At 41.3% G+C, this 26,141-nt stretch overlaps 1 protein-coding gene across 1 annotated transcript in view; it reads left to right on the forward strand.

The window, feature by feature from the left end:
- Positions 1 to 7,139: 7,139 nt before the first annotated feature.
- Positions 7,140 to 26,141, forward strand: part of GMNC (geminin coiled-coil domain containing) — a 45,713-nt gene continuing 26,711 nt past the window's right edge. The window contains exons 1-2 of the mRNA XM_069083216.1: positions 7,140 to 7,271; positions 7,556 to 7,678. Of these exons, the coding sequence (XP_068939317.1) occupies positions 7,140 to 7,271; positions 7,556 to 7,678 (255 nt within the window). The remainder of the gene's footprint in view (positions 7,272 to 7,555; positions 7,679 to 26,141) is intronic.

Genomic DNA, 26,141 nt, shown 5'->3' on the forward strand with positions numbered 1-26,141 from the left:
AACCTCTCAGTGATCCATGCAGCACTCCCAGATGACATGTTCAAGAAAAGGCATTGCCCTGGGCTGGGAAGCTGAAGAAATCTCTGCCCTGATGAAATCATAGGCTAGGGGGAGGGTGAACTCTTTAGTTGCAACCCCAGTGAACCCTTAAAAAGGACCCTACTGTCAATTAGAGATGTGTAACCTTGAGAAAGTCACATATCCTCTCTGGGCCTAAGTTTCCTCATAGATAAAATAAAGGTGTTGACTTGACCCCATGGTTTCTTCCACCTCAAACCTCAATGGCCACAATCAATGTGATGCCAAAGGCTTAGTCCCACTGCCCACCCCCAAACATGCATTCACACATGCACCCTGACCCTCAAGGCAGGAGAGAAGAGCTTGAACCCTGACTCCTCTAGAAGCTTACTGGGTGTGATGGTCAAGCTGTTTGATCTTTCTTAGCATCCATTTTATCATCTGCAAAATGGGATTTCATTGAATACACATGAAGATGGCTTTAAATTCTGACATGGCAGGACCCTTATAAAATCCTAAGCCTATATATGCATGCATAACAACATGTGCACATTAATGCACATGCATGAACACTTCTATGTGTATGCACAAATGTGTATACATGCTCACACATGTATTTCCTTGTTAGGCACTTAAAAGCTGCTTCCAAAGGTTAAGTGGTATTTGTGTGGTTGGATTTTTGTTCATCATTGCTTCATTTTGTTCATTTGTTTTGTGGTCGTGACAAGTGGTAAGAAAAGGGGTTTTGGCTCTAGAAGACATGGATAGAGTCCCTGGCCTTGGTCTGGTTGAGGTTTCGAAGGTATTTGGCCACCCTAATGTAGCTCATGGCCCGAAGAAGCTTGCTTAGCATGGAGATCGAGGTCATGTAAAAAGCAGGCCCATTCTCACATGAGCAACATGAAATCATTCGTCTTGCATAGCAGGTATGTCTTTTCTGGTACGGCCAGGCCCCCTTTCCCACAGGCATCAGTGTGACCATAACACAGCTTTCCCTCACTAGCACATGGAGGAAAAAGTTCATGAACCCCATAAAGCCATCAGCAAACAGAAAATCAATCAGGGAATATAGTTTTCCTAAAATGGAGTTATGGCAATATAAAAACTGGCCTCATTCTCTCCCACACAGTGCAGGGAATGGAGAGTTGAAGTGTGAACAGAGAAGCTGTGTTTGAATTCTTCACTAACCACATAGGAAAAGCGTGTTCTTTATAAAATGATTCATTAGGGGGCCTAGCATTTTAGTCTATCACAATCCTTGAAAAGAACGGCATGGCTCTTAGGGGTGGAAGCTGATTCCTTGGAAAAAGAATATTTGCAAAGGTTCCTCTTTGGAGACTCCCAGAATCCTCTCATTGGAAAGTCATCTTAGAGGCTACAGAATCACAGAATGTGGGAGATAGAAGGGCCTTCCATGGTTTTTTGTTCAAGCAATGTTTTGTTTTTTTAAAGATATTCTCTACGACATACCTAGTAGGCACTCACCCCTTACCTGAAGCCTCCAGGGACCCGAATAGCTCTCAAGCAGGCCACTCCACTTTGGTCAGGTCAAACTATCCAGAAGCTTCTCGGACACCAAAACACAATTGGTCTTTTTCTGTCACTTCTCTTCCTGACCCCTGCTTGTGCATCTGGGCTCGAGCAGAGCCCGTTCAATCCCCCTCAGCATGGACAGCCACCATGCTTCTTTCTCTAGTTTAGAGGTTGATTCCCTGACATCCAGGCCAGGGAACCCTCTTCTATCATCACTGTCCAATGGACATCCAGCAACTGATTAGCTCTGTCCAGGGACAGGCAGCTCCCTCTCTGAGGCACTCCCTTCCTTTTCAGGGCTTCTCTATTTTATGGAATCTCTCCTAATATTGAGCTGAAATAAATCTCCTTGTAATTTCAATTCATGAGTCTTGGTTCTTTGAGTCAAGGCCATCCCAGAACAGTCTCTCTTCTTACCTTTGTCTCTTGGAATCTCTAATTCCTTCAAGAACCATTTTAAATGCCACTGTCTTCAGGACATCTTTACTCAGCCCTCAGGCTAGCTCCTTGCATTTTTTTAAATGCTTTACTAACTTCTAACATCATTAACAGAATTCATTTTCACCAGATTTTGAGTTACAAATTTTCTCCCCATTTTTCCCCTATCCACCGCCCCAAGATAGCAGTCCCACAGGATATCTCCTCCTCCAATCTGCTCTCTCCTATATTTTCTCTCATACCCCTTCCTACTTTTCCAGTAGGGCATGGTGGATCTCTATTCCCCAGTGCATGTATATCTTATTTCCCAATTACATGTAAAATAGTATTAATAATAGTATATATATGTATACATGTATTTAAAAATTTGATTTTAAAACTTTCAATTCCAGATTCATTCCCTTCCTCCCTTGTCTCCCACCCTTACTGGGAAGATAAGCAGTTCAGTATAGGTTGTCCATTTGTCACAAATGCGAAACAATAACATAGTAGATATATTGTAAAAGCCTGACTATATTTCCCTCCCTCCTATCCCACCACCCACTTGTTCTATTCTCTACTTTGATCCCATCCCTTTTCAAAAGTGGGTGCTTCCAACTTCCCTCCCCCCCCAGCTTGCCCTCCCTTCCATCATCCCACCTCTGATCCCCTTCCCCCCTACTCTCCTGGAGGGTGCGATAACCTATTCAGTGTGTATTTCATTCCCTCCTCAAGCCAAATTCAATGGGAATAAGGTTGACCCATTCCCTTTTACCTTCCTATTCTTCCCTTCCATTGTAACCATTTTCCCTTGCCTTTTCTTTATGAGATAGTTTACCCCATTCTGTCTCTCCCCTCATTATATTCCTCTCTCACCTCTTAATTTAACCTTTTAGGTATCATCCCTTCCTGTTAAATTAGTCCTGTGCCCTCTATCTATATATACCTGTAATCATATAAACACATTCACATATGTATTCATATAGCCATATACCCTCATATATAGACATATATATTTCTATTATTTTCATACTGAGAAAAGATTGAACATTTACAGTTATTGTTATTCCATGTAGTAATGTTAATAGTTCAACTTTGAAAGTTCTTTATGATTTCTTTTCCCTGTTTACCTTCTCCTGCTTCTCTTGCTTCTTTTATCTGAATGTCAAATTTTCTATTCAACTGTGGTTTTTTCTTCAAGAATGCTTGAAAGTCCTCTATTCCACTGAATGACCATTTTTTTCCCCTGAAACATGATACTCAGTTTTGCTGGGTAGGCGACTCTTGGTTTTAATCCCAGCTCCTTTGCCCTCCGGAATAACATATCCCAAGCCCTTCAATCCCTCAGTGTAAAAGCTGCCAAATCCTGGGTTATCCTGATTGTGTTTCCACAATATTCAAATTGTTTCTTCCTGGCTCCTTGTAATCTTCTCACCTTAATCTGGGAATTCCAGAACCTGGCTATAATATACCTAGGAGTTTTCTTTTTGGGATCTTTTTCAGGAGGTGATCGGTGGATTTTTCAATCTCTAATTTTGCCCTCTGGTTCTAAAACATCAGGGCAGTTTTCTTTGAGAACTTCCTGAAGGATGCTTTCTAGGTTCTTACTTTTATCATGGCTTTCAGGAAGTCCAATAATTTCTAAATTATCTCTCCTGGATCTATTTTCCAGGTCAGTGGTTTTTCCCATGAGATATTTCACATTACCTTCTATTCTTTCATTTGTTTGGATCTATTTAAAAGCATCTTGATTTCTCATAAAGTCATTAGCTTCCATTTGCCCCAATATAATTTGGAAGCAATGATTCTCCTCATTGAGCTTTTGAGATTCTTTTTCCATCTGGCAAATTTGGCTGTTTAAGGAATTCTTCTCCTCATTGCCTTTTTGAGCCTTTTTTTGACATTTGAGTTAGTCTATTTTTTAAGGTGTGATTTTCCTCAATCAGGCTGTTGACTCTCATTTCATAATTTTCTTCCATCGCATCGTTCTCATTTCTCTTCCCATTTTTTCTTCCACTTCTCTTATCTGCCTCTTAAGTTCCTCTGTGGCCATAACCAGCTGATATATTCCTTTGAAGTTTTGGTGTAGGAGTTCTGACTTCACCGTCTTCCTCCTGTTCCTTGCTTTGCTCTGTTTTGTCCCCAAAATAGGAATCTAATGTTGGAATCTTCTGTCTGTTTAGTTTCCTTTGCCTGGTCATGTTACCCCTCAGTCACTTGACTCCTGGTCTTTTTGCCAAAGTAGGACTCGGGCACCAGACAGGGGAGCTTTCATCCCAAACGTTGCGGTTTTCTCAGCTGCCAGAGGTATTAGTTGGGTGCCCTTTCTGAGATCTCCACATGCTCTGGCAAGCTGGTCACACAACCCAGGACTACAATCCAGATCCAAGCAGTTTAAAGCAAGAGTAACCATGCCTCAGACTGGTCGCTTCATCCCCCTACACTCTGCAGGACAGGAGCTGAAGCTGCCAAGTGGCACTGGCTGGCTCTGCCAGCCTCTCAGTGCCTTCTCACTCCGGGGACAAAAGTCACGATCTCCCACTTACTGGATTCCAAAATCCAGACTATACTGACCTCTCACTTTGTCCTTCGCATCTATGTGTTGATAATTCTGGAAACGGCCACAGCTGCTGCTGATCTGGAGTCTCTCTGGCCAGCGGCTTGTCAGGCCTGCCCTGGGACTAAAACCTCCGGCTTACCCAAGCCTGGGCTCGGCTCCCAGAGTACTGTGCAGGCCATTTCCTGCCAGCCTGCTGGGCTGTCCTCAATAAGAGGTTAGCTTCTCTGTGTCATTTTGTGGGTTCTGCAGCTCCAAAGTTTGTTTAGAGTCCCCTTTTTACATGGATTGGGGAAAGTGGAAGTCAGAGACACGGGGAGGACCTGCTTATACTCCGCCATCTTGACTCCTCCCCCCAGCTTCTTGCCTTCTAAAGCTATTTTTGCATTATTTATTGCATATTATTTATATATCTTTAACTCAAGTCAACCAGCAATTATGAAATGCTAGCTATGTGCCAGGTACTTTGCTTACAGTATGACTATGGGTATTTCCGTCTTCAGGCTCATTTGCCCAACCAAACCCATGACTGGCTGGTTAAATCCCCAGAGGATTAGCTATTACTATACCCAAGCTTTAGGGGTAGCCTTGTGGGTAGCTAGTTCCTTAAATACTGGCTCATGAGCCCCCACTGTTATGCTTTCAATTAATAATCACCCGATGTGGTCAGCTCTGTAGCAAAGGTAGTTATGCAAATAATATAGGAAAAAAAAAGAGTAATTATGTTATTTTCCCCAACACTGGAGACATGTTCTCCCACAAAGACATCCCAAGACAAGTAGAAAAGAATTTTGAACAGGAACTTAAAATACGATGGTAATGAGGCACATATACAGATAGATAAAGATATAGACTGATAGGTAGTTTAACAATTTTGCCAAGGTACTATTTCACATTTCATATCAAATGGAGAGTGTGATCTTTTCCAATGCCCACTCTCTGTGATGCCTTCTCTTCCCTTGTCTTTAACCCCCGCTCCCCCTTTCTGCTGCTGAACTTCTTAATTCTTACAATCATGATTTTGCTGGCTGCTTGAGAGCTCCCAGGCTTCTGAGATTTATAAGGTCACTGTGGCTCATCACTCATCAGTCATCTACCTGGGGAAGCACACAAAGGAAAAGAGGCATTTTAGGTGGTGGCCTGAGGTTCGCAGTATCTGAGGTCAAATCCTGCTTCAGACAATTACTAGATGTGTGACTGAGCAGGTCATTACACCTGTCTACCTCAACTTACTCATTTGGAAAATACCTCCCAAGGATTTTGTGAGGATAAAAAGAGATTATATCTGAAAAGTTCTTGGCACTGTGCCTGGCCCATTGTAGTGCTTCATAAATACTCATTTATTCCCTCCTCTTTCTTATCCCAGGCACCTACTTGCTTGGGTAGGAGAAGGGCTTCAGGCTGTATGGAGCCATGTGGAGATAAGGAGACTCTCATTTCTCCTATGCAGCTAGGTGAGATGGAGCCCCAAATAGTCCTCTTCAAAACCATAAAGTCCAATATGTCCTGGAGTGGTCACTCCTCATTATAGTCTTTGAGTTCAAGGACAGTAGACACCTGGACACTTTTGGTCATCACACAGTACAAACCCTGGCATCACTGAGGCATCCAGGAAACAACAGCTCTGCTTTCTATACAATGGAGGTGGGGCTGGTGTGGGGTGGTGAGGAGTGACTAGAAGCCTTGCGGCTGAGCCCTCCATAGGCCTTGAATCTCCATATACACAGGAGTGATGATTGCTGAGCCCTGTAGTGAGTGATCTCAGAAGTGTTCAGGGCTCCTAAGGGGCTTCAATATCACAAAGATATCAAAAGGATAAAAACTGGCATTGACATCATGGCATCTTCCTGGGATATTCATTCCAGTCCCTTTAGGACATGCTAGTGTTTGAGGGTAACAGTTACTATTCTAAGTGAATGCTGATTGATTGCACAACAGATTTGTTTTGTCATCCCAACTGGGAAATTAGAGAATCAAGCAAAGCAATCCAGCATGACCTAATTGATGGTCTATCCCAGAGTGAGGAGCCTGTGGCCTCAAGGTCACATGTGGCCTTCTAGGTCCGTGGACACGGACTTTGGACTGAGTACAAGTTGTACGGAACAAACCCTCTTATTAAGGAGATTTGTTTTGTGAAGTTTGGTTTCAAAGGGCTGCACTTGAGGACCTAGAAGGCCATATGTGGCCTCAGAGATGAAGGTTCCCCACCCCTGGTTCTATCCTCCAAAATAGCAGCTACAGGGGGTCGAGCCAAGATGGCGGATTAAAAGCAGGAACTAGGCTGAGCTCCTGCTCCAACTCCCTCCAATACCTGTAAAGTATGACTCTCAACACATTTCAGAGCTGCAGAGTCCACAGACTGACCAAGAGAAATAAATCTCCCGCTGAAGGCAGCCTGGCAGGAAGGGTCTGTCCCACTGGGCTGGGAGCCCAGCGCAGTCCTGCATGAGCTGCCTGGCTCAGACTCAGGGTGGCCCCGACCAGCATCACAGACCAGCCAGAGCAGACTTCAGGAGAGTAGATCACCAGCAGCTGTGGAGGTTTCTGGATTACTCAACCCATAAACACCAAAGAGAAAGTGGGGAACTCTTTTGGAACTGAGTGAAGGAAGAGCATGGTCTGGACCGGAGCCCACAGGGTGAAAGGTGCTGGAGGTCCATCGGATGCAGCTATTGCTGTTGCTATGTGCCTGCCTCCAGAGTTCCTGGCCTGCCGATCACAGGGGGACCAAGTGACCATTCAGAGGGTAATTGCTCTCACTTTGACCTGCTTGGAATGGGGTTACTGTCTTGGATGGTGGTCATGGGGTGCGTGGCCAGTGTGCCAGAGCTTGTGGTGGCTGTAGAGACGATGCCCTCCTCACAGCTCTAGCAATTGTGAAAACCTTAGCAATTTGGGACACAGCTCTCTCCACTCTGGAAGGACAGCTCTACCCTAGAAAGAGCTTAAAAGTCAAGTAAGTGGCTGGCAAGATGAGCAAGCAGAGGCGGCAGAAATAGACCATAGAATCCTTTTTTGGGGGACAAAAAGGATCAAAACATGGAACCAGAAGAAGACAATGAAGTCAAAAGTCCTGCAGAAAAAGCTTCCAAGAAAGATATGAATTGGCTTGAGGCCATCATGGAGGAGCTCAAGAAGGATTCTGAAAATCAGGTAAGAGAAGTGGAGGAAAAATTGGGAAGAGAAATGAGAATGATGCAAGAAAATCATGAAAATCAAGGCAACAGCCTGACTGAAGAAAATAACACCTTAAAAAATAGACTAACTCAAATGGCAAAAGAAGCCCAAAAAGCCAAAGAGGAGAAGAATTCCTTAAAAAGTCGAATTGGCCAGATGGAAAAGGAATTTCAATGTAGCAGTTATAAATCCCGATTTGTCTTAAGCCTCCCTGGACACCCCTTCTATTACTCTCTGAGCAAAGCATCTCATTTCATGGCTTACCTAGAAAACCAAGCCCTACGCCAAGAGCTCACTTTTCTCCTGTCCTCTTCAGCTCATTGAGAGTAAGGATTGTTGGCTTTTCTTGACTTCTTTCCCCAGCATTTAGCACATTTCCTGGCACATATTACATGCCCAAAAGAAACTTGCTAAGTAATTGATCTACTCTTCATATTTCTTGCATGTGCCTTGCTAAGTGGCACAGTACAAAGAGTGCTTGAATTGAAAGTCTTGAATTCAAATCCCATTTGTGATTCCTAATAACTGCATGATACTGGGAACGGGATGGTCTTTGTCAGCTTCAGCTTCCTTGTATATAAAAAATAGAAATAATTATAAGAACCCACTCTTCAGGGTTATTGTGAGAATCAAATGAGATTACATTATGTAGGAGTCATTTCACTGATAAAACTTCCCTTTATCTAGCTAGGCAAGTCTGCCACCCCTCCACAAAAATAAATAAATGAATAACCTTTCAGTAGCAATAGTATTAATAGTAATAACCATTTATATAGCAACAACTATGTACTAGGTACTCCTCTAAGTTTATTAACAATATAATCTTATTTAAGTCACATATCAACCATTGGACAGTATGTTTTCTTTTTAATCCCATTTTATAGTTGAGGAAACAAACACAGAGTGAAATGACTTGCCTAAGGCCACGTAGCTAATAGATGCCAGTAGGGTCTCATTTACTACAGACCAAGAGCTCTGTCCATTGAACTTGGTGATACCTTTCACAGACCTGCGTCCCTATTTGAACTTTTTCCAACTTGATAGAATTTTCTATCCATCTGCACGACTTTTAAGAACCCCGGGCCAAATCTGGTTCTCGGAGAACATATTGAAATGTATTACCTTCCATCAGGAAAGAGGTAAAGGATTAGAGATTTGTGATATGAAACAAGGAGTAGTTTATTTTCCTTCACTTTCACATTTTACTAGGGGATGCATTTACCTTCCAGAATCTCTTCTTTTCTTTTCTAATCATGTTATGATAATATTTTTAACTCTGTGTGTGTGTGTGTGTGTGTGTGTGTGTGTGTGTGTACATCGACAGGGAATAATATTTGGAGAGGAGCAAGAAGAAAGCCATAAGGCAGGCCTGGTGGGTCATGCAGAGGCCTGGAGGCTGTCCTTCTGATGAAGGTGCAAGGCCAGTGTCCTTACCACCTCATGCCCATCTACAGAGTTGGGTGGATTTCTGCCTTCATGGTAGAAATAGAGGGGAAACATGATTTAAGAGAAGGTCAAAGGTAGTAACATTTGACCCTACCTCAACCTCTGGCCTCAGAGGTGAGTTCAAAGTCTGCCTCCAATCCTTCCTCATTCTGTGACCCTGGCCAAGGAGGTTCTCTTGCCTAAAATAAACTAAAACTGTCTTGTTCAGCTTCTTCATTGGTAAAATTGGAATTATATTGACAACTCCTTCATAAAGCTATTGTGGGAATCAAGTGAGATGTATGTAAAGAACTATATAAATCTTAATTATTTGCATTGTTGGCAGTGTTTTTATGAGATGCCCCAGGACTCTGGGACTAGTGAAAACCCATACTGATCAAGTGGTGGGAAGAGGAATCTCCAAGGCTTCAGGAAGACCTTGGTACCCATCTCACCTTAGCCATGACTATGTTCTGTGGTCTTTTCTTAGACTCTCACTTCTTTCATGTATAATTTTAAACTTTGAGCTGGCTGAGGAGTCTGATGTCCTTTTCAGCTAACAATGGCATTTCTAAGGAGTCTGAAAACATTTGAGTGATGGTTTCCAAAGCACAGTTTACCTGGGATCAAATAAATAAGCCTATGCCTAGTGAACTCAGTGTAGAGGTCTACCACCATGTGCTAGAATTATGCTGTTGGGAAAGACAGAATGTAAACTACAGGAGAGCAGGAACTTGGTTGTTTTGGACCCCCTTGTACTTTGTCCATGCTTCATAATTTATTCAGTGACATTTGTTGCCCATACACTTGTAGTCAGCTAAACTTGTTTCTGATTTCAGGGTATGGCATTCCTTTCCTGATGTCTATAAATCTAATGTGGAGGTTTGGATTCCTGTTCCTACTTCACCTATGAGTTTTTGTAACCAAAAGGCCATTCATGGTACTCCATGGTTGATAATGCTTTCTATGGATTCTGTAAATGTCTGGTTCAAGGAAGTGCTAAGTGAAAATTCTGTCCAACATCTTAGCAATAGAGGAGACAGAAGGGCAATGTTTAAGAGGAATGGTCTAGCTGTGTGTAGTGGCAACCACACTGGCATACCCCGAATGGTTACTAGCACAGGTTTTTAGATCTGTTTTACTAGGAAAGGTGGCTGGTCAAGGGGTCAACAATCTTTTTTATAATTATATTCATTAGTTCAGGGGAAAAATCAGCACCCTGAAACTCAGAGAATATCCAAACAAATGAAATAGAGAAAATATAAGCAGAGAAATAAAGACCAAAAGACAGGGCTTTTGACTGTCTCAAAAATTAGCACAGAACAACAGACAGAACCAGCTGTCTGACCAAGGCAATACATACATAGTTACTAGAGAAAGAATCACCAGCATCTGGGCTTTTCAAAAGCAGGGGTTTCCTTAACAGCTACCCAGATTCTCATCTGGTCAAATCACAAGAACACTCTTCCAATGAGTGATTCCCCGAAGCAAAATGCTAACTTCAGTATATATAGCCTCCCCTAAGCAAGTTTCCCTTAATGGGCTCCATCTGAAGCCTATTAATGGGTGGGGAAGATCTTAAACACCGTAAATATTATACTGCATTAGCTTTAGCCCCTTGACCCATGAAGATGAGGGTGACAGTGTTGCCTACAATGTCTCCTTGCTTTTCTTCAGTGTTTTGTCCATTGAAAAAGGCCCTTTCAAAACACAAGTTGTGTTTTCCTTCTAGACTTGAAGTTGATCATGGGAATTCCATTGGTTTGCACATAATTGGTATTCTACAGACACCTATCAGCAATGACAATCCCTTTAGAGTGTAGACTACAGTGTGCCCTCTCCTGGCCACACAAAGTAGAAGTCTCAATTTTAAAAGCAAAATGACCTTCTCATTTGAATGAACCCCAAATAAATCTTTCAGGAAAGAGCAAGAGCAGATTCAATAAAACCTTGACCTTGTGATTCCTGCTTCCAAACTAGGACTTGAAGTTACATTGGGTGTCATTTATCCCCACCCATTGTTGTGTAGATGAGTTAACTTAAGCCCAGGGCAGTTAAGAGATTTGTCCAAGGTCACAAATATATTCATTCATAGAAGCATCAATATAAACCTTCAAGTGGTCATGTAGTCCAACCCATTTGTGCCTTTGTGGTAGAAGCTGAGACCCATATAATTTTATTGATAGGGAAGTGATTATCTATGACAAGACTTGAGCAAGTGTTCTCAGATTCCAGGGCTATTATTCTTTCCCCAAGTACAATTGCATGACCAAATTGTATATCTGTCCTATCTCTGAATCACAGAGATAGAATGGAGCTCAATAGCCATCTGATCCGATTCATACTTGAACAAAGTTCTCCCTCCAACCGACTGAAAAAAATGGTTCACCAACCTTTTCTCAATGACATCCATTAAGAGGAGATCTATTAACTCTTGAGAAATGCCCTTGCAGTTTGGGACATTTCTATAAGGGTTGCTATTCATTCAGTCATGTCCAACTCTTTGTGATCACATGGACCACACCATCCATGTGGTTTTCCTGGCAAAGATACTAGAGTGTTTCACCATTTCCTCTTCTGGTGGAATAAGGCACAACTAAGTCATTTGCCCATGGTGACAAAACTATAAGTGTCAGGGGCCAGATTTGAACTCATGAAGACAAGTCTTCCTGACTTTAGGCCCAGCATTCTCTCCACTGAAGCATCTATAAATCTATATATCTATAAAGGTATACTATCTTATATCAAAGGTGCCTTAATGAACCTCTCTCCCATCCCCATTTCTCTAGGCTTTCCCCTCTAAGGACAAGAATCACAAATTTCTCCCTTCTACATGATCTCCCTTTATAGACTTCAAAATAGTTTTCCTTTACTACTAAATCTTCTCTTCTCTAGGCTACACATTCAGTTACTTCAGGGGACTTTCATGTGGAATGAGAGCAAAAATAGTCATAGCCAAAGAGGACAGGGGATGACATTTTGAAATCTACTTCCCTCTGTGATGCCAATTCTCCGTTGAGTGTCTCCTCCAACCCCTGACACAAGTCATAAATGTAGGTGAGCCTGGAGATAAGAGCACCATAGATTATAGGATCCTGGATCCAGAGAGTGATTTCATAAGGTTGGTTGTATCCCCCATGGCCAGTTAGTCTGGGGAAGCCTATAGCTAGAACCTTCTTAGAACAATGCTTTTAAATGACTAGAACGAAATACATAGGATTGTAAAGAAAAGAATTATGCTGCTATACAAGCACAAACATAATTTGTCTTAAGTGCATGATCCTCGGGTTAAGAAACTTTGATCTAAAATGAGAAAAGATCTGAAAGACCATCTGGCTAAAAGCTCTCATTTTTTTTTAAACTGGTGAAGAAATAGGCATGCCAAGAGCTACATCACATAACTAGTGCAAAATTTGCCAGGAAGTTAGAAGCAGAGGGGCAATCTGGCTCTGGGTTCTCTAACTCCAGAGTCAGTGTGCTAGCCATTGGACCACGCTGGCTCCTCTGAACCTAGGCATGGCAAACTAATATACTTCATGTATATGGGATATTAGAAGCAACCCCCCTATTTTGGGGACAATGACACCAACACAAAGAGCTGAAATATCTTTCCCCTTCTCATTCAGAGTTTGCTGACAGAGTGAGGATTTGAATCCAGATCTCTTGACCCCTTACATTATGACATGTTGCAAACCAGTATAATAGCCAAGACCTTTAAGGCTCAAGTTAAGCATAGAGCCACTCTTTGTTTTCAGGGGGCTTTCTATGGTTGCATGTGCTTTAAGAAAACAATTAGCATAAAGGTTTGTAATTGCTTTTTTTAAAAGCAAAGGGGACAGCTCATCACTTAGAAAGACCTAACTCCAACATAGGTGCAGATTAATACGAGTGTTTACCTTTTGATCATTACATTAATATGTATTAAAAGCCATGGAAATATTATTATTTTCATAATGCAGATTTTCATGAAGGATCCCATGATAATCCTGGCTTAAGGTTAAACCTTATCTTAAAAAGGTTGCAGGAAGCCCTCTAGTGTCAGAACCTTGTAACATCCATTGGGGGAAAAAGGAACTTAAGGGAGCAAAGACAGTCATGACCCTTCAGGGATGGATTACTTAAAGTAGCCTTGGAAATCTTATAAGAAGTGTGTGAATCCATGAATACCCAATGGGCTTGTGGTGAAGCTCAGGGATCAGTGATGAGTTGTGAGCTGACGGTCTTGGATGAATTATTTTTAAGGCCAAATGTAGGCAGATTTGTGCACGTGACTGATTTTACCCATCAATGCAAATCACTATATTTAGCAAAGTTGTCCTTTCCGAAAGTTCAATTCTTGAACAATATTTCCAACGAAAGAAGTTTAGGGTGAATTGGCATCACACACATGCGTGCACGGGCACACGTGCGTGCACGCATACACACACACAGAAATGCACAAAATACAAAAGAGCAAGACAACTATCACAAAAACTACTTTATAAACCCAAACTCTTAAAGTCACAGTAACTAGTATCGCTTTGAACTTGAAAGAACCAGTATGGCTAATATCAAGTCACATAATTCCTGAACTTATGGAATTCCACGATTGTTCCCAGTGTACTCCATGTTCTACTAAAGAATCCTTCAGGTACTTGGAGAACTATCCTGTCCACCCTGATTTTCCCAGTCTCCATGCTAAGTGTTTCTAGATTTATCAGCTAGTCTTTCTTTAGCATCAACCCTGTTTCTGAGACTGATAAGACAAGGAAATATTGGCAAAGATAAAATGAAGATTAGTCATTGCGGAACTCATTTCCAAAACTTAGGAAAACCATGCCTGGAAGCAGGGATGAATCATAGAACTCTGCCCCTCCCCCCTGCCCAATGGAATATGTCTGTTTTCCCCTTCGCCCAACAAATACTGTCCCATGAAGAGACAAGTCAGAGAAAATAAAGGAAAAGAGACAGAGCCCCTAATCGGGGATATGGCAGAGATTGATCTACTGAGGGGAAAACGAATTGGAGTAGGCTTCCTTCAAGCAAGCTAAAATTCCCTCTTCTATTGGAAAACCTTCCCATTACACCCTAATGACACTGCATTAGCTCCAATGTTTCTTACTTTATGCTACAGACACTACATGTTATTTTCCACCATTGAACTGGTTTCTTGGGAGCTGGAACTTTTCCCCCTTTTCTTTTTGTCCCTAGCACTTAATGCCTGTCAGAGTGTAGATAGTTAATAAATGCTTGTTGCCTTGGTTTGACGAAGATTATTTGATTCTACAATGGATTTATTGACAACCTGCCATGTGCAAAGACTGTGCTTGGTGTTGTGGTGGATTCAGATGAATGGAACATAGTCCCAGCATTCAAAGACCTCAAATCCTAGCAGGAGAGTGGATGTGTGGGGGTAACTAGGATATGCAACAGTGTGAGCTGAGAACCACAAAAGGGGTCAGAGTACAGTACCCGCAATAGCTCCACAAGTCCAGAGATCTCTTGTAGCTGAGAAAAGTGAGGGATACCAGTTTGCCTAGGATTGATCATTCTAGAGAATCAAGAAGTTGCATTAGAAAATATCATTTTAAATAGAAAGGAGAAATCACATAACCATGTTATCAATATACATGTAATCCTCTATTTGAGGATAATGGGGCATAAATGTATAGCCAGAAAGGCTTTCAAGGGTCATCTAGCTCAACTTCCCAGTTTTACAGGTGAAGAAACTGATGTACCAAGAAAAAAAGTGTATTCCTTAATGCCCCAAAAGTTGTGAAAGAGGCAGGATTTAAACCCAGAGCTCTGACTCCAAATCCAGGGCTCTTTCCATGTCACCACACTTAGTACCAATAAATGGAAGAACACAGCAACCATACAAAATAGAGATAAGATCCATGGCAAGTTAAAAACATCTGATATTTAAGAATACCAGGATCCTAATTAGAAGAGACTTAGGGGGCTAGCCAGTTTCATTTTTAATAATCCATCTGAAAGTAGGATGAGCTTCTTTCAGGGCTAGTGAATTCATTCACCATGGCTTACCTGAGGCAGGAACTGAGGAACCACTTCATGCAGATGATATAGGTAGAATTAGTTTTCAGGTAGGATTTGGAGTATGTGGCTGCAATGGGTCTCTTCAACTTTGAGATTCTGTTAATCTTATACAGTAGTGTGCTCTGACAATAACAGTTGGAAGTGGTTTGGTTACTTCCCTCCTGTTGGATTTTTTAGTGCCTTTAAAGGACTTTAGTGCCTTTAGTCCCATCAAATACTCTAAGATTATATTGCATTACAATGATGCCCTTTATGTGTATAATATTCTTCGGGTAATGTTCACTTCACTCAGCAACAGTTCATGTAAGTCTTTCTGTTTTTTTCTGAAGTCTGACTGCTCATCATTTGCTATGGGATGATGGTATTCCATTATATCTATACACTACAACTGGTTTGTCCATTCCCCAATTGATGGCTATCACCTCAGTTTCCAGTTCTTAGCCACTACAAGAAGAATTGCTACAAATATTTTTCTACATGTGGGTCCTTTCCCCAGTTTCTTTTTATCTCTTTTGGATACAGCCGCAGAAGGGATATTGCTGGATAAGAAGTAATGCACAATAGTATAGTCCTTTAGGCATAGTTCCAAATTGCTCTCCAGAATCGTTGAATCAGTTCACAACTCCACCAATAATGCATTAGAGTTCTGATTTTCCCACATCTTCTCCAACATATATAATTTTCCTCTTTTATCATGTTAACCAGTCTTATAGGTGTGATGTGGTACCTCAGAGTTGCTTTGATTTTCATTCCTCTAATCAATAGTGATTTAGAGAATTTTTTTTGATATGCTTATAGATAGCTTTAATTTCTTCCTCTGAAAACTGCCTGTTCATATCTTTTAACCATTTATCAACCGGAGAATGAACAGGTCAAGTTATCAATTTTATTGGTTACATTGCTTTTTTGTTTGTTTTTAATTTATTTTTAGTTTTCAACATTCATTTCCAGATTTTGATTTACAATTTTTCTTTCCCTGTCTTTACCCTACCCCTCCCCAAAATAGAAAGCCTACTGAATACCCCTTCCCCCAATATGTTCTCTCTTATCCCCTTCTCCATCACCCAACTAATTTTCTAGTAGGGCAAGATGGATTTCAATACCCCAGTATTTGTATATCTTATTTCCCAGGTTCATGTAAAAAAAATAACAATTCTTTTTAAAACTTTGAGTTCCAGATTTTTTTCCCTTCTTCCCTCCTCACCTACCCCCACTGGGAAGATAAGCAATTCAATATAGATTATACATGTGTAGTTTCAGAAATCATTTCCATAGTGGTTATATTGTGAAAGACTAACTATATTTCCCTTCATCCTATCCCACTTCCTACTTATTCTATTTTCTCCTTTGACCCTATCCCTTTTCAAAAATGTTTGCTTCTAACTACTGTCTCCCCATCTGCCCTCCCTTTTATCATCCCTCCTCTTATCCCCTATGCCCCTATTTTCCTGTAGGGTAAGATACCCAATTGAGAGTATATGTAATTCCCTCCTTAAGACAAATTCAATGAGAATATTATCCCATTCCCTTTCTCCTTCCTGCTCTTCCCCTCCATTGTTAGAATTTTCTCTCGCCTCTTTTATATGAGATAATTTAACCTACTCTATCCCTCCCTTTCTCCTTCTCCCAATAAATTCCTCTCTCACTTCTTAATATTATTTTTAGATATCCCTTCATATTCAACTCATACTGTGCCCTCTGTCTATGTATGCATGAACATAATATGCCCACAGTCACATACATATTTATATACACCTACACACTCCTATACATACATCTATCTGCATTATGTGTATACACACAAACATATTCTCTTGAGTTATTCTCATTCTGAGAAAAGTCTTATGAGTTACAAATATCATTTAGCTATGTAGGAATGAAAATAATTCAACTTTAATAAGCTCCTTATGGTTTCTTTTCCTGTTTACCTTTTTATGCTCCTCTTGCTTCTTGTATTTGAAAGTAAAATTTTCTGTTCAGCTCTTTTTTTTTCATCAAAAATGATTGAAAGTTTTTTTATTTCATTGAATGACCATATTTTTCCCTGTAGCATTAGAGTCCATTTTGGTGGGTAGGCGATTCTTGGTTTTAGTCGTATCCTCTTTAGTGTCTTAAATATCATATTCCAAGCCCTTCAATCCCTTAATGCAGAAGCTGCTAGGTCTTTTGTTATCCTGATTTTGTTTACATAATGCTCAAAATCATTTCCTTCTGGCTGATTGTAGTATTTTCTCTTTGACCTGGGAACTCTGGAATTTTGCTATAATATCCCTATGAGTTTTCTTTTTTGGGATCATTTTCAAGAGACTTTTGATGAATTCCTTTTATTTCTATTTTTCTCTCTTGTTCTATAATATCAGGGAAATTTTGCCTAATAATTTCTTGCAAGATGGTGTCTAGGATTTTTTTTTTATCATGGCTTTCAGGTGGACCAATAATTTTTAAATTATCTCTCTTGGATCTCTTTTCCAAGTCAGTGGTCTTTCCAATGAGCTATTTCACATTGCCTTCTATTTTTTTCATTTGTTTGGATCTGTTTTATAGTATCTTGAGTTCTCATAAGATCATTAGCTTCCAATTGCTCCAGTCTAATTTTGAAGGAATTATACTCTTCAGTGAGTTTTTGACATTCCTTTTCCATCTGGCAAATTCTTCTTTTTCGAGCATTCTTCTCTTCATTGGCTTTTTTGGGCCTCTTTTGCCATTTGGTTTAGTCTATTTTTAAGGTGTTATTTTCTTCAGCATTTTTGGGTCTCCTTTAGCAGGCTATTGAATTGCTTTTCATGATTGTCTTGCACCATTCTCATTTCTCCTCCCAAATTTTCCTCCACTTCTCTTACTTGATTTTCAAAATCATTGTTGAGCTCCTCCATGGCCTTTAACCAATTCATATTTTTCTTGGAGGCTTATGATGCAGGAATTCTGACTTCACTGTCTTCCTCCCAGTCTATGCCTCGATACTTTTTGTCCCCCTAAAAGGATTCTATGGTATGTTCGTGCTTCTGTTGCTTGTTCATCTTGCCAGCAAATTTCTTGACTTTTGATCTCTTTGCCATGGTAGAACTCTGCTTCTAGAATGGAGATAGCTTTGTCCCAAATCACTGGAGTTTTTGCAGATGCTGAAGCTATTAGGAGGGCAACCTCTCTACAGCTCCCACAAGCTCTGACTAACTGGTCACACAACCCAGGACCACTACCCAAGACCGTGATCCAGATGCAAGCAGGTTAAAGCAAGATGGATTACCCTCTGAATGGTCGCTTGGTCCCCTCTATGATCTGCAGGTCAGGAACTCCTGAGGCAGCCACCTGGCTGTTCTGCACCACCTCTTGCCCTGGGGGCAGGGGCCAGACCATGCTCTTCAGTCCCCACCTGTTCCAACAGAGTTCCCCACTGACCTTTTACTTTTTCTTTGGTGTTTATGGGTTGAGGACTCTGGAAACCACCAGAGCTATTGATGATTCACTCTCCTGAAGGCTGCTCTGGTGCCACTGGTAGAGGCTGCCCCAGGTGTGTGTAGCGGCAAGCACCCCAAGTGTCCTCAGGGTTTGCTGCCAATACAGGTTCTTGGATCTGCTTTGATAAAGGAAAGCAACTCAAAATGGGTTAACAAACTTACTTTAATCAGTCAGACATATATCGTTTACCTCGTTCAGGGGAAAAAAGGTCAGCACCCCGAACTTCAAAGTATACAGGCAGAATTATCAAGACAGAAACAGATCAAGTAGACAGCTTTCCAAACTGTCCAGCCATTACATCCATACCCAATCAACATCTGGGTTTCAACATCTGGGTTTTTCAAAGCCGGGGGGACTCTGGACAACGGCTTTCCAGAATCCAGATCAAATCACAGAACACTTCTCAAAGTGAGACCCCAAAACAAAGCCTCACATCAGGGCTTATATAGCCTGTCTCCTGGCTCAGAGAAGGTAACAACCTTATTGACCCACTGGCCAATCAAAAAGTATCTACTGAAAAACAAGCCTCCCATCCCAGGCTTCAGGTGCACTTTAGCCTAGGGGCAGGGAAGATCTTCCTAATCTGCATTCCCATTACAGTGTGGCTCATGCAGGACTGCTGTCAGCTCCCAGCTTGCTGAGATAGACCCTTCCATTCTACCTGCCAGACTTCTTTCAGTGGAGATTTGTTTCTCTCTGTCACTTTATGGGGTTCTGTAGCTCTTAAGTTGCTTTAGAGTCATTTTTGATATGTATTAAAAGTGATTGGAGCAGGAGCCCACTCCAAGTTTGTGCTTCTACTACACCATATGGGTTAGGCCCATTGGTTACATTGCTTTTGGTTCTCAACCTACATGTCTGACAGCTTCTCAGTCTCTTTGCTAGGCCCTTAGCCATATCATACCATAAAGGGGGGGGGTCCTTCTAAGATTCTTCAATGATTTTGTCATCTCTTTGTATACTTTCATTGGTGATCTCATCTGTCCCCATTGGTTTAAGTATCTCCATGCAAATGATTCCCAGATCTCTAAATCTAGTCCCAATGTCTTTCTTGAACTATTACCATGTTACCAACAGCCTATTGAAAATTTCCAATTTGATGTCTCATCACCATTTCAACCCATATCTTCTAAAATCTCCTATTACTGTGCATCATTACCATCTTCACAGTCACCTAGGATCACAACCTTGACTTCCTTTTAACTCTGTGTTTTCCCTCACCCTTCAAATTCAGTCTTTTATTGAATATTATTCTCTTTACTTTCACAGTATTAAATCTATCTACCTATCTTTCTTCCCTTCCTTCTACTTACACAAACTAACTAGAGTCTCTCCCAACTTCACCGCTTTCTCCACATGGCTATCAATGTGATTTTCCTAAATCATAGGCCTGATCCTTAGCATTCTTTAAATCAATAAAATCCAAGGTCTTTCAATTCCTATAGAATCAAATGCCAAATTTTATCTGAATTTAAAGATCTCCCCAACTTGATAATCTTTCCCATCCTATCTTTCCCCTCTCTTTACTTCTTTTTACTCCTCTTGAGAGACTCTTGATCCTTTTCACACATAACACACAAAACCCCTTCTCCCATCTTTCCTGAATCACTTCCAATGTAGATGCCTTGACTTTCTTTAAGTCTGAACTCAAATACCTGTTGCAGAAAGCTTTTTCTCAGACAATTAGATAAAGGATAGTGATGTGAAGACCATCCTCACCAACCCCCGGAGTGGGGAGCAGCAATATGGAAACACCTACCATTCTGCTCTCAGAGCTACTGCGAAGACAGACAATATCACCTCTTCTTTGGGCCTAAACAAAGTCATCCTTTAAATAAGGAAGGAGGATTAGACAGAGCACTACAATCTCCACATTGTTTATTTTTCAGTCATATTTTCAGCCATTTCTGACTCTTCATGACTATAATTGGGGTTTTCTTGGCAGAGATGCTTGAATGGTTTTCCATATCCCTCCATAGCACATTTTACAGATGAGGAAACTGAGGCAAACATGGTTAAATTACTTGTCCAAGGTCACATAGCTAGCTAGTAAATGTGGGAGGCTGAATTTTAACTCATTAAGATGATTCTTCTTCACTCCAGGCTGAGCTTTTTATCCTACCACCACCTAACTGACCCTCTAAAAACTACAATTCCTAATTGGAATTTTCTATGCTTCCTCCCATTGGAACAGAGCAACACTTGCTGCTTAGATTCAAAGATATCCCTTCAACGCCAGCTTCAACTGCCTTATAGAATGAGGAGCCTTTGGGGGCTATTCTGTTCTGGGACTGACTTAGGGTAGTCTCCTGGTAGTTTAGGTTCTATATTGGAGTATAGTGACACACTCATATGTCAACGGCTAGCAAAAAGAGATTTCCTGAAACAATAGCAAGAGAAGGATGGTCATCAAGACCCTGGAGAAACTCTGAAGTCAGTACTGCTGTCTTCTCTGAGGGGCCTATCATTTCCCACCAGCCACACATCACAGATCCCTCGGAACACATTGAATCTCTGCTCCCTCACTGGCCATCCTGATCCCAGCTTGTATCCACATCTCTTGAACCATCTAATTTGAAGGAGTTATTACTCAATACATTGGAATTGAAGTAAAAAAAATAGTCTAATTTTCATGGAGGTGTTGTTTGGCTATTACATCAGCCATTAGGGCTACTCAGAGAAGATGCCCAATAGGTACCAAGTTGTGTTGCAGTTGGTCTCCAGGTTACAACATTGAAGGCAACATATAACCATAACCACCATAACCACCATAACACAATGATGAAAACCACCACCACAACCAAAATTGTAAAACTGAAGCAAGCAACACCATGACAATACCCAGGAAAACAAGGAACATAACAAGCAACTATAAGTACCAGCAAGCTGCAACAACTACAGAAAACACGATGACAATAATAATGATGACACCGACCCCTGTCAAAACTGAAACCACCACAACAACTACTTCTATTTCTAAATTGTCAAGGTTTTCAAAGACTATTGCATGGATAAATGTATAAAGGGCAATTGTTTCTCAAGATGATCATATGAGTTTGGTGCCATATTACTCCATTTCACAGAGGATGAAGCAAAATTGGTTTAAAATGAACTTTTGCAATACAATCTGTTTATAAACTGAAGACTTCCAGGATTTTTGCTAAGTAAATAATTATAGAGATATAAATATAGGAGAAAATAAATATTAACATTATTTTAAGGGTCATTTTTCTCTATGACCACATAAATTTAGACTCCTGAATCTGAGCTAATTTCATTTGATTCCATTCATTTTGTACCATAATGCAGTCTCCTTCCTTCCTCCCTCCCTCCCTCCCTCCCTCCTTCCCTTCCTTCCTTCCTTCCTTCCTTCCTTCCTTCCTTCCTTCCTTCCTTCCTTCCTTCCTTCCTTCCTTCCTTCCTTCTTTTTTTCCTCCTTTTCATTCTTCTCTCCTTCCCTCTCCCCTCCCCCTCCATCTTTAGGACTCAGTTTTATCATATATAAAATATGGATAGCAATATCCTTCAGTTCTATGTGACTAATGGTCCCAAGAGTAAATGATCTTAGTTTTGCTCCAGATTATGACACTTACCTTCTAACGCTCCAATTAATCTTTAGAAGGACAGAATTATGTGTCTTGGGTTAAAAAAAGACATATTTCAATAATGTTTACAAATGTCTTCTCCAAGTTCCTGAAGGTTAATAAGGAAGTTGACCATGGCCACCTCTGAATGCCTGAGGGGACGTGAAGTCCTTTCAGAAGGGAAGAGATCAGTGCTCATAACCTCAAGATCACTTCCAGAATTCTTCAAATTTTATCTCTGTTCTTAGGATTAATTCCCCATAAGATTATGAAATTGGCATTCCTTTTCTGAAAGCTCACATAAATCATCAGCCACATCCTCTTTCGGAAACATTCTCATTCACCCTCAATCACAGCTGCCCTATTATTTAGTTTTACATCTCTCTCCACATAGGCTATTAGTTTTGGTCTTGGTCTGACTCATGGACATGCACATCCAGAAAATGAGCTGCTTCTAAGGACTTTGGTGCATAAAGCAAGTATAATTTCTTAATCCCTTCTCCTGTTCACATTTATTTCTTTAAAAAAACATTTAAAATAATGAGACGAAACTTCCACAGGCCTCTAGTCCAAGATCTCAAGACATGGTAAAGAGTGTTGGATTTGGAGTCTGGAATTTAATTCTTGCTTCTAACACTGAGTCAATCGGTGACCCTGATAAATTCACTTCTTCAACTCCTTATTGGCAAATAATGACTGATGAAAACCTCTTGTACATATCACATATTCTGAGGTATTTTGAAGCATATGTATATATGTATATTTATGTGTATGTATATGTATATATGGAGAGAGAAACAGATACAGAGAGACAGACACAGAGAGTGCACACAAATATATACATATATATGTATATATATATTTGCACATGCATATAAACATGTTGTCCATGTTTGTATGTATCTCCTTGAAAACTTTTCAGCATCTTATTTTCAGGGATAGAAAAGGATAATCTAGACCTGGGATTTCTATACAGAAAACAAGTTACTTGACGATGTGAACACAATCAGTATGTGAGAGACTGGGGACTTGAACTTGGTGATGGGGTAGATAAAGCGCTGGACCTGCCATCAGGAAGATCTGCACTCAGATCTTGCTTCAGTCTTCAACTAGCTGTGTGACCCAAGGCAAGTCCTGTAATTGTAGTTGGCCTCAATTTCCTTACTTGTAAAAGGGGGGAAATAATAGGGACTACATCCTGAAGTTGTTGTGAGAATAAGAATGTGATAATATTTGTGAAGAATTTCATAAGCCTATAAGCAATATATAAATGTATTATTATTATCATCACTTGTAGCACACCAGTCTGTCAAAAGGACAATCTAAATATTTATCTGAATTAAATCAATTATATTGATTTATATAGGTAGTTCTTATTATGACACCAAATTATCAATGAATAACAGAAATACTGAATTTGAAGGTCAAATCCCAGTCCTCTAACTGGAAGGGATTTTCAAGATCTCCTGGCTCAATGCTTCAATTTTTCTGAAGAGGAAACTGAGTCTTGGAGGGGTGAAATGCTTTGGCCAAAGTGCGGCAGACAGAACTCGTCAGAGCTGATTCGAACCCACATCCTCTGACGTCAAGAAGGAAGTGCTAGAGCTGTGTCCCATGAAGCCTAGACCTGGGCTGGAGCTCAGACCTCACAGAAGATGACAATGCTTCAGGGTGCTGAAGAGATGGCTTAGGCTCCCTCTATTCAGCCAAAGCCACACACAATCTCTCTTGGGAATGCAACTCCCCCCCCCCAAAAAAAAAAAGAGGATTGATTAAGGACTCGCTCTGTCCCATGCACCATGAAAAGCGACAGGGATACGAATACCAAGGCAAAAAAAAGTCTCTTCCCTCCCACATCTCATGCAGTCCAAGGCAAAACACAGAAAGGCGTGAGGACCAGGGAGGCACACTCCCAATTTCTAGGCTTGGGGAGTGAGGCCAAAGTGGAACAGAATGCCATGGCATCACTAGAGAACAGTTCCAAACCTGAAGTGACTGTGGTTAATGTCACCCCAGGGGAGGGGGAGACTTGTGGGGCTTTGGAGAAAAGGGAATGAATCGGACAGGAACTTTCCTGGAGCGGAGGCTTGGGAGAAGCAGCACCCACTCAGGAAAGAAGGGTCCTGAGCCAGAGGGTCAGGAGACAAAAAGGCAAAGCCTCTCGGAGCTGAGGTGTGCCAGGCTGCTGGCCAGGGCCTGCAGGAGATGATCAGAGTAAGTAGGGAGTGAAGATTCACCTGGTAAATCATCAGTCTGGACAAGAATGGACTAAGCAAACCTTGGAAATCTACGGGAACATGAGCTACATGAAGTGCCCTCCACTTGTGTCTTCATCATCAAGTTAGTTACAGCCCTTTCCTGGGGATATGGACACATGACAGTCTCATTGTGTGCATCAAGGTGCCTGTCCATACCTCTTAAGGATTGCAAAGCCCATTCCATGTGCTCTCATGTGATCTTGACAAGGCTCTGGGGAGATTGGGTCTCGTTATTATCCCCCCTGAGAGATGAGCAAACTGAAGCATGCAAAAGTTACGTGACTTACCCAGGGTCCCATGGCATTATGTGGCTGAGGTTAGATTTGTTGTCTGCATGAGCAGAAGTGAATTTATCAATAGGTTGAATGCTGGACAAGTCGAATAATGGAAATGCATGGCTTGTGCATGTGTTATTGCAAGAGGGGCTAATGGGTTCATTCCTCAGGCTTTGGTGGAGGGCCGTCCTGTACCACCTACAAGTATAATGGGATTTGATTTTTTAGCTACCTCCCAAGGATGCTGAACCGCCAAATTCTCCCCCATGGCCAACCCCTCTGCCCAGCCAGACTGTCCATATTTTGGTGCTAGCACTTTGTAGGTAGAGGATACTGGCCAATCTGGTGCTAGGGAAAAGACATATGAGAACCCTTAACAAAGAGATAGCATTGAGCCATGGCCACTCGTGGCTATACCAGGCTGAAGGAGTGACCCCCGTATACAGGTGTGGAGGCCACTTTTAGTCATATGCTCATGAAATGGGAGCCAAACTGGGGATGACAATCGGGGCAAAGGTCATTGAGTGGTGGGAAGATACCCTTCAGGAACAAACAGCTGGCCTCAGGGATGAAGAGAACCATGCTCAGCTGCTTATTAAACTCAAACCATTGCTGAACACTGAAAAGAGCTATGCCAGGTCTGTGTCTTCATGCCCTTTGTGAACACTGATGGTGTTCTCATGTGAGTCTCTGTGGCTACATTCACATCTGCGTATCTCTGAACTGTCATGCTGAGGGGGATCTGTGACCTCGTTGACTCCAGTGTTCCCCCCAGGGATGAAGATTGATGCCGTCAATCCCTGCTCAGTCTGCAAGATTCTCATCCAAGTCTTTATCTATGTCTGGGTCTATATCTGTGCACATGTGTACGGTGCTCAGGACATACATGTATTTTTATGCATATATATAGAACTCTATATTTGTATATCCATAGATCTGCCTATGTCTGTATGGTCTACATATAAGCCTCTAACTGCATGTGTGTATATACATGTATATGTATGTATGAACATAAAAATGTGATGTAATCCATGGCAATACATGACCCCAGGCAAGCCACTTACAAACCTTCCTATGTATATGAAGCATACATGCATGTATGTTTTCCATGCCTATATACATGGGGCATAAATGTGTGTGTCCATGCATTTATAGCATGCCACATACCCACATATGCAGACACATGGGTGCACATAGGAACTGCCTGCATATTCCTCTAAAACACTGCCCAGGGTCACACACACACCAGGTGCCCTTGACTGCAGGCCTGGCACACTGAACGTTGTGGGACTCAGTTAGCTGTTCTCAGAACAATTTCTCAGCTGATTGGGATCTCTCGAGTACCCCACACAGACTCATTTTATCCTTTTAGATTTGCATGGTTCTTGTCTTGGAAATCCTGATG

This window comes from Petaurus breviceps, unplaced genomic scaffold (genome assembly GCF_028583685.1).
Source record: "Petaurus breviceps papuanus isolate PSGF00001 unplaced genomic scaffold, PetGlider_PUasm1.0 173, whole genome shotgun sequence".
NCBI lineage: Eukaryota > Metazoa > Chordata > Mammalia > Diprotodontia > Petauridae > Petaurus > Petaurus breviceps.